This window comes from Thermobia domestica, chromosome 10 (genome assembly GCF_964235325.1).
Source record: "Thermobia domestica chromosome 10, izTheDome1.hap1.1, whole genome shotgun sequence".
NCBI lineage: Eukaryota > Metazoa > Arthropoda > Insecta > Zygentoma > Lepismatidae > Thermobia > Thermobia domestica.
The window spans coordinates 214,607,280-214,621,086 of NC_137463.1; the positions used below are offsets into that span (position 1 = coordinate 214,607,280).

Below are 13,807 nucleotides of genomic sequence, written 5' to 3' on the forward strand. Positions count from 1 at the left end.
ACTCAATGGGAGTCGCGAAAGCATGAGAAAAGTGACAAGTAGTACAAAGGGTACTGCTACTGAAGGCAAAATTGCAAGCATTACTTGAGATTAGGGTGACTTGAAATACTTTGAAAAATTTCAAAAAATCTTTTAGATGTTTATATTATTTGCAACGCTTCTCTTACAGACATATATACAGGGTGGTAGGTAACTCCACCGAAAAACTTTGGGAAGCGGTTCCTTATACGAGATGAAAGAAAAAAGTTCTAATAAACATACGTCGGAAAACGTCTCCTTTCAGAGTTATGAACAACCGAAAATTCGAAATATTAATAATTCAAAACGCTCTGGCTTAGAAACTATAGGGTCTATCCCAAGGAATTACATAGGAACTATTATACGCTCTATCTAAATATCCATGTTTCAGAATTCACCGGTACCAGCGAAACGAACACACCATTAGTACTTAAAGGAATATTAATCTATTTCAACTTCCTTTTTACAGTTCCTTTCACGGAGGATGGTAAAACTTGGATATTTAGATAGAGCACACACTAGTTCCTGTGTAATTCCTTAAACCGCTTGGGATAGGTCCTATAGTTTCTAAGTTAGGGAGTTTTGAAAGTGATTTTTCGAATTTTCAATGGATTATAACTCTGAACGGAGACGTGTTTATTCGAACTTTTTTCTTTCATTTCATATAGGGAATCTCCACCCAAAGTTTTTCGGTGGACTTACCTACCGTCCTATATATATAGTTACCGACATTTACATGGTAACTATATATATATTTCTTTTTTATGTATACACAGTTGCCTTAGTTCAGGGCTTACGGACGATAATATTGTTAATAATGTACACATTAATTCTTTCATTTCTTTTTGGAATTAACGTCTCACAAGTATACACCGAGGATAAGGCAACAGTGGTATTGAAATGCGTGATAATTGTGGTATGACGAAAGTGTGAGGAAACAGGAGAATTTGCTTACTTCCAGGAACTTGGAACCAGGAATATTATTTATTTATTTATATCATGATACTTTAGTTAGATGTTTGGGACATACAAAAATAAACTTTTATACATTAGTCTTTCTCCGTAAAGTGAAAAAGTCTACTCTGTAGATACGAAGTATATGGTCCGCTATTTTTTGTATTCCATTTACTTGCTCCAGTGTGTTCCCGTATTATTCAATAGCTACCTAGGAGTAAAAGGTACACCAAAGGGTTACTTGACAACGAATTAGTTTCATAAGGCAGTTGACGACTGTAATATATTTTCATATCTATCTATAAAGTAATTGCAGGTATACACACCAGTGCAGCTAAATAAGCCGAGTGTTCAGTGTTTGATGTTTCCGACGTAATCCGTTAAAATGCGCCTCCGATCACGTATACCACGATCTTGGATAAGTCCGATTTGATGAACTCCGGGAGACAGCGCTGAGACCGTCGGGCCCTGCAGTATTGTTTGCTTCGGGAATGTTCCGTGGAAGGACGTTATTATTTCAATAAAGATAAGAATCCGCTATTAGTACATTGGTGATTGTTTACATCAATGTAGTCTTATTCCGTGTCCGTCTAGGAACACTTTGTTTTTGTAAGTGTAATTTCAGTATTTGTGATTCCATGACTACTTAGTCAATACCAAGCATGGTGCAGTGAAATACACCAGGGCTTGTGCAGGACTGACTGCAGAAGACAAAGATGTTTTCATTTGTAATACATGTTCCAAGTAATATTGATGTAGTGTATGGAAGTCACAGTACAGTGGCACTGTTTGTTTGTCTTCTTATGGAGTTAACTTTTCAGCTTGGAACTTCAACTTTGGAGAATATCACTTTTACATTTTATCTTTTTATCTTCATCTTGCACTTTGGCTATTCTATTTTTTGCTTCAGCCATTTTGTGTAGTGTTATTTTATTTCGTATAATACAGACGATGTAACCAGTTGCAAGATTTATTACTGGTTTCTAGTAGTATAGGTAAGTGTACATCATTGCCACATTTTTTCTACACTCGGAATATTCTACTCTGCAACGCACATGTCTTGTTCTTTGTGTTTCAGGAAAATTGAGGCTATAAAAAATCAAACACCCTTAATGGCTTATTTACCTGCACCTACCTTATATATTTTCATATATATATCTACATAAAATACCAGGTTTATATATTTGTAGTTAATTTCGTTTATATGTTTATGGCCAATTCCTTTCCACGATGAGATCTCGGAAATCAACCTCCAGAAACGTGCTGTTTTCACTGGTGTATTTTAAATGTTGTGTGCACCTGCCATTTCTAATTCAAAATTTAAAAAAATGCTATTAATGTTCTACTCAACATTTTATGGATTCTTTTGAGCCTGTAAGATTAACATTGTCTCTAGGGATAAGCTAGGGTTCTTATCCTTGTGTTAGTCAACTAGTAGAAGAGTTACATATGGCGGATTGACGGACATTGCAGGCGTTTTGCAGTTAAAATCTAATGCATGTTGGCAACTTCAAAGACCTCTACAGACGCAATGAAGCGCTCGGACGGATATGGATTTATAAGAAGAGGAAAAACATTTGATATCATCTATGACTTCTCGAAGTTCGCCACAAACTCAACCAACATTTATACATTAAAATGCTACGTTTGTCTATAGGAATTCGTTCCCATTGTGAGTCATCTTGTCCTTTAATTGTGTAAAGTGATATGGGCTGCTAGAGTGAGGATGTGAGAAGGGAACCCATGGTCATAAGAGAATGATGTGCTGACAGCGCAAGTTTAGAAAGTATATATTTAACAGTGTAAGCTATATTTGATAATATTACACTATAATTAATAGTAAGCTATATTTATTAATATTGTACTATTACCATGTTCCAATATAAATGGAACAACTATTTATGCAGAGATTTGCTCAATAATAAATAAATCATTAATATAGTAACTTCTTTATTTTTGATTCTAGGTAGTTCTAGGAGAATATGATTTAGAACATGATGACAAAACAGAACAAGTTAGATCTATTAAAAAAGTTGAAACTCATTACGCATATGATAGGTAAGTAAGTAAGCATTTATGATACGTATAGCTCTTTGTACATAAAATAAAAAATGAAAGAATAAATGATTCCTTTAAGATTAATTTCTACTTGTTTATGCTAAAGATTTTACATTCTTAGTAAAGTTACTTCTAAACATCTTTTCACCTCATTTAAAAGGAGCAAGATTTGCTGAACTGGAGCTCATTGTGCCTCCAAGAACATCATAAAGAATTCGAAATGTGAACTGGTGGAACATCTATTACAAAGGTTCGAAGAAGTGGAAAGTGAATTTGGAAAGTGAATAATAAATTTGAAAAGTGAATTAATAAATTGTATTAATATTTTTATTAATATTATCATTATTATTAAATATTTACGTTACTCCAAATGAAGAGTAGGGGAAAAAACAAAGAATGTCCATGTGTGTTTTAACGGGTGCTTTGTCCTATCTGTTGGTGACTCTTGGTACTATTGGACTGTATATGCCATGCATGCGTAGATGTAGAAACGTCCATGTAAAAAGGAGCAAAACTTTGACTAACCCTATTCATTTTGTACGCGGTTTCAATATTAAAATGCTGTTTTTTTTTCGAAAATCCAGTTTTGTGACATTCCTTCTTTTCCCCCTTTCCCTTCAAATAACAGTGAAATAAAAGAACAGAATGACTGTTAAGTGAAATACCAGTTATGGTAATTCTTTCTCGCTGGACAACTAGACTTGCAAATTTTTCGAAGTTCAGCAATTCATATGGTAGTAGAATTCTGCTTTGCCACAATCTAAACATGATAGCACAGGCCATTCAATCACGTAACGAGCAATTCTCAAAGTGATCCCGTATGACAAGAGAGAATTGTTTAGAGACACAGGAACAACGTAAATATTATTCAAGTTTGTTTCGATAATTTTGTAATATGGAAAGAAGAAAGTAATATGAACTCTAGATTTCTGGAGTGAGGCTTCACACCGAAGGTAAAGGAATAAACTTCTCAGATAAGTGTTTATCACATACTGGATATCATTTTGCAGTTCCACCGATAAAGATTAAAGGACTATCCCTTCAAATGCTTGATTCTGATATTTTTTATTCATCCTTGTAACGTTTGTGATTTCTATGAATCACTACCAACTACTCAGGTTACCGAAAGCACTATCCCAAGTGTCCACCATCTCCTTTGACCTGAACGAGCAATAATTCTGTGCCCCCATTAAGCATATATGGAACTGAATTAAATAGCATTCAATCACTTATTTATTCAGGACTACAAATATTGACTAACTGTGCCATCAAGTTGAAGTATGGAACGTCATTCTTTGATATAACACCCAAAACATCTATAGTATTCCAATACAATAATGCTGTTTTATATTGAAGCTGGAGAAGACTTCACAATCTACTTACATGTCCTGTACATTCTGCCCACAGTTGTAGGACTCTGTAAGCATGATCATGTACAGTGTTTTTGGTGTTAAATTTTATATTCTGAATTAACATAGTTGTTGAAAAGATACGTAAATAATGTTAAGATTGGAATTTGTATTTGCATTTCGTGGTATAAGTATATAAGTTAAATCTAATAATGCTGTAAGCTTGACCAAGTTTAACATTTTACTGAAAAAGTCTCTAAATAAAATTAACCAATATGTTCAATAACACACACCTAAAGAAAATCCTGCTGATATCGTTGCGCAAATGCGCTTGTTGATGGTCTGCATGCAAGGGTGAAAAAATGTAACGGTGTTAAGTGCCTCCATAATATTACACTTTTACTTACTAATTTACATGGAGCTATATTTATGTTTTCCTTGAAGTGAATTGACATTTTAATGAAGTAAATTTAGTGATTTATTCTTCAATACTAATCAAATCTCTCTTACGTTTTCAAAATAACTCTACATACTTTTTAAATTAAATGTTACTTAGCTTGCAAATGTCATTATTAAGTGTAATATACGTATATTATATCATCTTTACCTTGATTTGTACAATCCTTTGTAGTGTTTAATACATCATAAACCTCTTTATTGGTAATAGGAGTAACAATAGTTCATTTTCAGTTTGTGTTAATTTACTAGAAGAACGGGAAAATGAAATAATCCATTCATGAGTAGCAACTGAATGTGATACAAACAGTTGTTCATAATACTATGTTAAATTGTAGATAATATCTGAGTAGAATAGCACGTACTTCTCACCAACTTGTTCCGGATTTCTCACCAAAACAGGCCTAAAATCCGCCATTTTGTACCAAAATTTACCCATGTTCCCAAAATCTCACCAAAATCGCCCTAAAATCCGCCATTTTCTACCTAAATTTATCGATGTTCCCAAAATCTCACCAGAATTGCTTCAAATTCCCCTCATTTCTACCAAATACGTGTACAGACCGAAATTCTCATTAAAAGCCAAGCAAATTTCCTTCATTTTGACAAGAATTGATCAACAGTGTAAATTTTTCATGAAAATGGATGCAAATTTTCTTTGATATTATTTATTATATATTTTAATACAATTTTTATGTTATTTTATTCAATTTATGTTGATTACTTACCGTTTTTCCCCAATCCTTTAAGAAACGTGTTTCTTCCTTCCTTATTCCTTGGTCAAGTGGCGAGAAATAGCTAAAGGAACTTCAGAACATGTCCACACAAGTCTTTTTTGTTAATCTTGAACGCAGTTGGTCTTGCTATTCAAGAAACTAATTCTAAAGAAAGAATTCACCTATAATGAAATAATGGCATGTTGTAAGATGAGGTAACCAGTGGGGGAAGAGCACAGGAAGAGGGGGGAGGCAGTAGGCTTATTGCTGTATGTAAACATTCAACGTGTGGGGTATTAGAACAATGGATTGCCGACAATTAGCTTTTGTAATCGTAGCAGATGTTTCTTTTGGAGCTGTCTCGTAATTTCATCATTGTGTCAATTAAAGAAAGAAGAAAATTGTCACTTAATTGTGACATATGGATGTTGCACAATGCTTTAACCCTAGGAGGTGAGAAAGACATGTCAAATAAGTTAGTTTCATGTATTTAGAAACATGGGAAACTCTGGATAAAGAACAATTGTTAGAAGATATTGACTGTCTAAGATGTAAGGCGTAGGAGGGAGGGAGCCCTTTGATGGGTGAAGAGTAACGAACGTAACATAGACACCTGCTTGTATGTGTGTGTTCCAGGGTTTTTGGAGGTGGGGAGCGAACTGTGCTCTGGACATTGCTTAATTGGGGGGACTGTGATTTCTACTGCATGGAAACTGAAAAATATGTGAAAAAGAAAGAAATAGGAATCATTATTCTAACGACAGAGAATTCAAGAATGAGATAGGTACGTGTCACTTTTTAAAAGTTAATGTATTGCCCCATATTGAGGGAACCGCACATAAGATGGAGGGGTGAAGTGTGTTTTTTGTTTTGTGAGCAAAGGACCACTTTAAACAGGCGTGCGACTTGTTACGCATTTTGTTAAGACCTTGCCATATACGTAGAGGGGAGAGAAAGGCTGGCCCTTCCTACCTGAGTTGCAAAGAGGAAAAAAAAACTGAATGAATTGTGTACGCAAGACAACTTTCACTATTGTGCTTTTTGGAAGAAGTGTTCAAACAAGATTTCTGTAGGTATTTCCGCATAAATGATTTTATCCTTTTAAAAACTAGAGTAATGAATTAATTATTTATGAATATTAATGAAATGATAATGAATATTAATGAGATGGTAATAAATATTAATGAGGGGGTATTTTATGTACTGATATTGTATTTTCAGTAGCTGATATGGGATTTTAGCATAGAATATCATCTTTTAGATATTGTATGGGTCTAAGGGTGTACGAAGCTTAGACGAATGACAAATTGCATGTATATATGATTACTTTGTAAGTGGGGTACATGTATGTGTAGCTGATATGTGATTTTAATATAGAATATCATCTTTTGGATACTGTAGGGGTCTAATGGTGTACGAAGCTTAGACGAATGACAAATTGCATGTATATGTGATTAGTTTGTAAGTGGGGGTACATGTATGTGTAGCTGATATGTGATTTTAGCATAGAATATCATCTTTTGGATATTGTATGGGTCTAATGGTGTACGAAGCTTAGAGGAATGACAAATTGCATGTATATATGATTACTTTGTAAGTGGGGTACATGTATGTGTAGGTGATATGGGATTTTAATATAGAATATCATCTTTTGGATATTGTATGGGTCTAATGGTGTACGAAGCTTAGACGAATGACAAATTGCATGTATATATGATTAGTTTGTAAGTAGGTAGATGTATGTATGTAAGTATATTGGTTTTTGATATCGGGACAGGAATATATGTATCATATTGTAGACATATTATCTTTCGTTTGCATGTAAGTGTTTTAAGCATGTGTTGTTGGTTGCATAGCTTTAGGGGCTATACTAGGCTGGATGCAAACACCTGAAGTGTTTCTATTGTAGGGTTATATATATTGTAGAGATGTATATGTTGTTGTGATGATATGTTATGTGAATGCAAACACATGAACTGATTGCTTATGTATATAGATTACCTTGAATACCATGTTAGAATGTATATATTGTGGTTTTTACGTACGCAGATAAATGTTAGACATGTTCTAGTGGTATTTGAAGCACAAAGGATATCACTATGATATAAGGCATTTACATATACACATGTTTTCACTAGAGTATTCTAATGATATATATTTTGGTTTTTACGTACGTAGATGCTTTTTAGACATGACCTAGTGCTATTTGAAGCACAAAGGGTATCACTGTGGTATAACCCATGTACATATAGATATATTTTCACTACAACAGTATTCTAATGACATTTATTCATACCTTTACTTACTTCTAAGATGCTCTTTCCTTTGTAAAAACCATTATGCCGACAACATAATTTCCAACTTAGGATCATTTATATGAAGCATAGGTATTCTTCCTTTATCTTATATAGAATACATATACTTCGTATGATATCAATATTTGTTTGGAGGAATAAAACATAATATTATAAATTGTAACGATTTATTGTATTTATATAGTCTACAATATTCTATATTGGTATATTGATATACATATTTAAATAAGATATTTACATTATATATACGTAGAAGTACCAACAGATAGCAAAACTTATGGACATATTTGATGATATTATGACCATGTTATGACATTATAGTACCTTTAGACAGTTTACTATTTACATATACATAGAATACCAATCATTTAACACACTTAATACTTTGATAACCATATGGCAATGTTCTATAGTCAGTAATACTGTAATGATTTAATCGTCGTCTTTTATTTTGAACTTTTTGATGTGTTTTAGTTTCAGACTTGGATACGATGACAAACCCAGGCTTACGTACAATTCTTCCTGGATTGTGTAACTGTTTTTTGTCAGCTTTATCTCGAACTAGTTGATAAAAATGATCAAAGTTAATTTCTTGTCGTGTACGATGATTTAAAGTAATTCCTCTAATTTTAAATACATAATCTACCTTCCCTGTTTGAACTTCTTTCATTCTATAGGCATAATTTTTTGGTCCTAAGCCTATAAAGGCATCAATTTCCCAACCATCAGGAACTTCATTAGTTAACTGACCTAAATAGGAACCCAAAGAAAGTGGAGGCTTTTCATTACGTTGCTGCACAAACATAATACTATCAGTATCGCAGTACAATACACGCTCAGGATCTATAGCTGTCAATAATTCATAAAGTTTTAGACGTGCCCAAGACGTGATGAAGGCTGCAAGGACAACATTGGAAAATTTCCATGGTTTGTTTTTGTTTTCAATGTTTTTATATGATACAATGAGATGGCGCTCTCCAATAGGCAATACAGTTTGTACCTCATATTGTGGTGCCCATAGATAACTTAAAAATTTTTCTGGAGTATCTACAATTACAGATTGAGATAAATCTGTTCTTTGTCCCCATTTTCCATACAAGGAATTGAGAAATATTTTGGAAATATATCTTAGACCAGGATTTGATTCAATGTTATTTTCCGTTAACTGAATGCATTCATGTTCATAATAGTCTGTAATATATTTTTCTTGATCTTGTTTAGTTTTGCACCAGCTAGGAAATCCTGAAGACTCCTGCTTCATTTTTAAGAAGGAATTGACATAATCTTTAAACAGATTATTTTCTGAATCGGATAATTTGAATTCCCAAATTTCAATAATTTGTAGAATTTTGTATCCGAGATCTAAAGCTACATGAAGTTCAGGAGTACAGTATGTACCAGTAAGGACACGCTCGGCATCATTATGCATACAATTGTTGTCACTTTGTTCCATACACGTACGACATAACCCAAACAAAAGGCGATCATTACATGTATATGGTAAAATTGGAAAATATAAGTCTTTGGGAGGTAAGATACTACATTTGACTAATCCATGAATACTTTGCACTTGTGGAAAGTCAGGCCCCTTGTATATTATAGGTTTACCTATAGGCAATGGCTTACGTGCCATCACCCAGGGGTAAAGACTGGTAACATCATAATATGACACAGACTCTTCGCTGGTACATTCATATAAGGCATTAAAACATTCTGTACGCCCACCATGAAAACTATCTTTAGGTACCAGATGGTCGACAAGATCATGACACTGTGTTTGAATAAACTGTTGTAATTTTTTATCATTTTTTACCATATGATCCCATTCACATTCCCACATTTCAATGACATTAAGATTTAATTTTTTAAGAAATGCTATTTTTGTGGTGGTGTTTTCATACCGATCTTGTAGTGATGTGCCTTGCTTAGAGGTAGAATCTAGGGACACGTGTCGTAGTGTAGGATAACAGTTTAAACATCCGTGATAGTAACATCCATGAAATTCGTAAACTGTATTTGTTTTAGTTTCAAATCCATCAACCTTATACCTCCCAAATTGTTTTTCCAAGCCATTTCCAGAATGAAGAATTTTATTACCAGTAGTACGTTCTAAGTATCGCAGCCAATACATTGCCTTCAGACTTTGACGATCACGATGGTCAAACCCATAAGGTGGAATGATGGGAATAATTTCTTTGGGTAAATATAAGGTACGATATGTTAGTATTGCCAAACTAGCAATAGTTGACGCAACAATAAAACATTGGATACCATTTGTTTTGTCTTCAATTAAGTTTGAAAATTTAATGACAGCCTCTGCTAAAATTTTAACATCATTCCGACAATATTCAATCATTTCCTTTTGGAGATTATATTCCTCATTACTTGCAGCACGTTCTTTGTGCCATATAATAAGTTGCTCTCGATCTTCAGTGCTCCTTGAATCAGGATCAAAATATTTTAGATCAGGAATTTTGCCTATATAATTCTGGTTTTCTAATGTATTAAACAAGTACGGGAAATCTCCCTTTCGTAAATTTGCAGAAAGACCTAACGTCTTAGGTAATTTAGATAATTTAACTCCCATATACAAATATGTGTCACGGAAGTAAATCTTTTGTCCTAAACGCATTTCAATAATTTTTTGCCCTGACATTATTACTTCAGGTGTAAAATGATGGTTTATGATCAAAGTTTTAGCACAGAATTGCATATCATAATTACTGCCATTATGGGAAAGCACAATGATTTTTTAAACATTGGTCGAGTTATTAATACATGATTAACAAATTCTTCAATGTTATTGAAATCAAACGAACGGAATCCATTTTTATCACCACATACAAAGCATGTATCATCAAGTTTCATGTCCTTACACTTGTAACAAGCATGAATACAATTTACGAAATTTACGTGATGTTCTTGTTCTCCTTGTTCATTTTTAGGAAGTAACATTGTTTCTACATCAAAGATAATGTACAAAAAGGTATCTACATGTTGCATTATAGCCGTTTGAACAAAACAAATATGGTCATCGCTTACATATGTGTAACATGTTTTACAATAACGTTCACCACATTTATGTTCAGACTTGCGTGAACGCATGTCAATCATAGTACCACAATGGACACAAATTTTCTTTGTTTCGCATAAACTCTTTCCGGAAACATTTATCATTTTATGATTGTGAAAACATTCTTCTGAAGAAAACAGTCTATGACAATCAACGCACTCGTGTTTAATATTATTATCATTATTACAAACATTGTGATACTTTTCGCACATTGGACATTTGAAGTTACACTTATGATTTTCGGTACGATGATAAGCTTCCAAACAATACTGACAATAATTTTTCTTGTTTAATAACGTTGTAATACTAGTAATTAATTCATAGTGTCCCTCAGTATACAAAATTAAAATTTTCTTGGATGCATGTATTCCAGGATAAATTACATTGTAGTTTCGAGTTAAACGATTTTTTTCGTAAACAACAATTTGATAATGAGGTGCTACCTTATTTTGAAACTTTTTTACATCATTAATAGTACATCCATCATGGATTTCAATGTCAACTTTAGCACTGACACACAAATCCTTTGCTTGTTTCATCAATCGTTCGGGATGATTTTTCAATTGATATACATAGTTATAACGATGATCAGCCCTACCCATTCCAAGGACAATACTTTTAGGAAGACAATACACATCCTTTTGTACAGGAAAAGTACATTGATGCATGTGTGTTACAAGATCAACATATTTTGCTAAACCCATTGTTCGTCCCCGACCTTTACGTGAATCAACAATATGAATTTTGAAATTTACTTTATCACCTAATAAATAATTTTCATTACTATTTAAAACATTTTCAATTTTACGAAATAAAATGTCGGAGCTTAAATTTGACTTTTGACGCCACGAAATGTATATTGGTTTATTAATTGTGGAAGCAGAACTTTCTATTGTTATACCAACATACATATCATCATCAGCATCATTTAAAACATGATCCTTTACAAATTCAAATAACAACTGAATATATTTTTCAGGATCATCTATACCACTAGTGTGCATACGTTCGATTGTAACTTCCTTTCCCGTAAGTCCAAAATAAGTATAATGTTTGGTTGTACTATTAACAATGCGAAAATATTCATTTGTTTTACCACTCCCATACATGGTAGGTTGTGATACATTATTAGTATTAGGACTTGGAAAGTTTATAAAATTTTCCATGAAAACGCTAAAATCATTTGTAGTTAAACTATTAGCTTTTCCTTCAGACACAAGTTCCATAAACTTTTCACGAGCTAAATTCTTTATATTATCTTGACGAAAGAAGCCTATATGATATAAATCAATAATATCTTTTGCAGACTTACATTTTTTCAAAACAACATGAGGATCACAACCAAAATGCATAAACAATGCCTGCAATAACTTGGAATAAGCTTCATTGCTTACCCTTGCACCCGTAGCATGACATTGTGTTATCACTTCCCATGTAAATAAAACTTCGTTTGGATTTTCATATCCACGTGCTTCCTGTGCCGACAACATGGTACAGATGACAGATTGTCCTTCCATTGTGTGATTGACACACTAAATATGTAATTGCAATATGATTTTTTTGTTTTATACAGTAAATATTTTATACAATGATGTACAGAGAACTTTGATAATTGTTTTCACAGTTTTTTTAAATGATAGGGTTTCGTAAGTAGACTTTTATGATATGATTCACAATGTGTTGACCAAAGATACACTTTTTAAGAATTTTTACACTTACCAATAAGTATAATAATAAAACTTTCCCGAACTTGTTTTGAGTTCACAAAAGATTTAGTTGTAAGTTTACCGACACTACACTTGAAAGTTTGTCGGCAATTGCACTAACACTTACCGTTAACTACAATGATAAATCTTCCCGTAACTTTTTTCAGTTCAGTATCGATGCACTACCACTTGTCACTCACTAACTATATTTTTAGTTCACCGAAGATATACTTTTAAGTTTATCGGTTAATCCTTCAGCACTTTCCGATAATTGTAATTTACAAAGTGCCGTAATAAAATTGTTTTACACTAATTACAACACGCAAAGTACAAACAGGAAGTGTGTTTACTTTGTATTGATTGTTTATTATCAACACTAATAAATGGAAATTCCAAGAACTCCACACGAAGATTCCCGAAGATTGCCGAAGGTTCCCGAAGTTTTCCGAAGTTTTCCGAACATTGCCGAACCTAACCGAAGATGAACATGAGAGTTTATCCACAAGTCCTGTACATGTTGGTTAATGTACCACACGAATGGTTCCGAAAATTGCCGAACTTAACCGAAGATGGACATAAGAATGTATAAACAATTCCTGTGCACGTTTAGTAAATGTAAATTGCAAAAGACTTGTAACTTTAAGATATATTTCAAAGTTTATTATTAGATGTAACTTTATAACAAAATTGGTATTTTAAAATAAATGATTTAACAATAGAGAGTATACCAATGATTGGCTTTACTTTAACAGTAGTAATTCTATAGTGTGCGGCGCGCCTTGCGGCGATGGATTTATAGTTTTAAAATTTAATCTCGTACCCAAACACATTTAGTTTTGTAATCTCGTACCCAAACGCACTTAGTTTTTGTAATCTCGTACGCAGGTGCTTTAACATATTTTAAATTAGTAATAGTAATATTACACAATGAGATATAATTTGTAAATGCACTATTAAAGTTTGCAACACTTCAAATAATTATAGCTACTTGTTTTGTATGTTTTTCCACTATGTTATTGATCTAAAAAAATTCCTTTGTTAGTAGTGCTAAGAATTTGTTTTGTTTGCATTGCTACAGGTGTTTAAACTGGTTTAAACCGGTTTAAACTAGTTTAATGTTTTTTCTTAACAGAACACTCATAGAGTGTGATCGTATTTAAAT

At 33.0% G+C, this 13,807-nt stretch overlaps 1 protein-coding gene across 1 annotated transcript in view; it reads left to right on the forward strand.

Moving 5' to 3' along the window:
• The window catches only part of LOC145661770 (trypsin I-P1-like), a 118,080-nt gene that overhangs the window by 45,898 nt on the left and 58,375 nt on the right, over positions 1-13,807 (forward strand). The window contains exon 5 of the mRNA XM_081727105.1: positions 2,939-3,030. Within this exon, the coding sequence (XP_081583231.1) occupies positions 2,939-3,030 (92 nt within the window). The remainder of the gene's footprint in view (positions 1-2,938; positions 3,031-13,807) is intronic.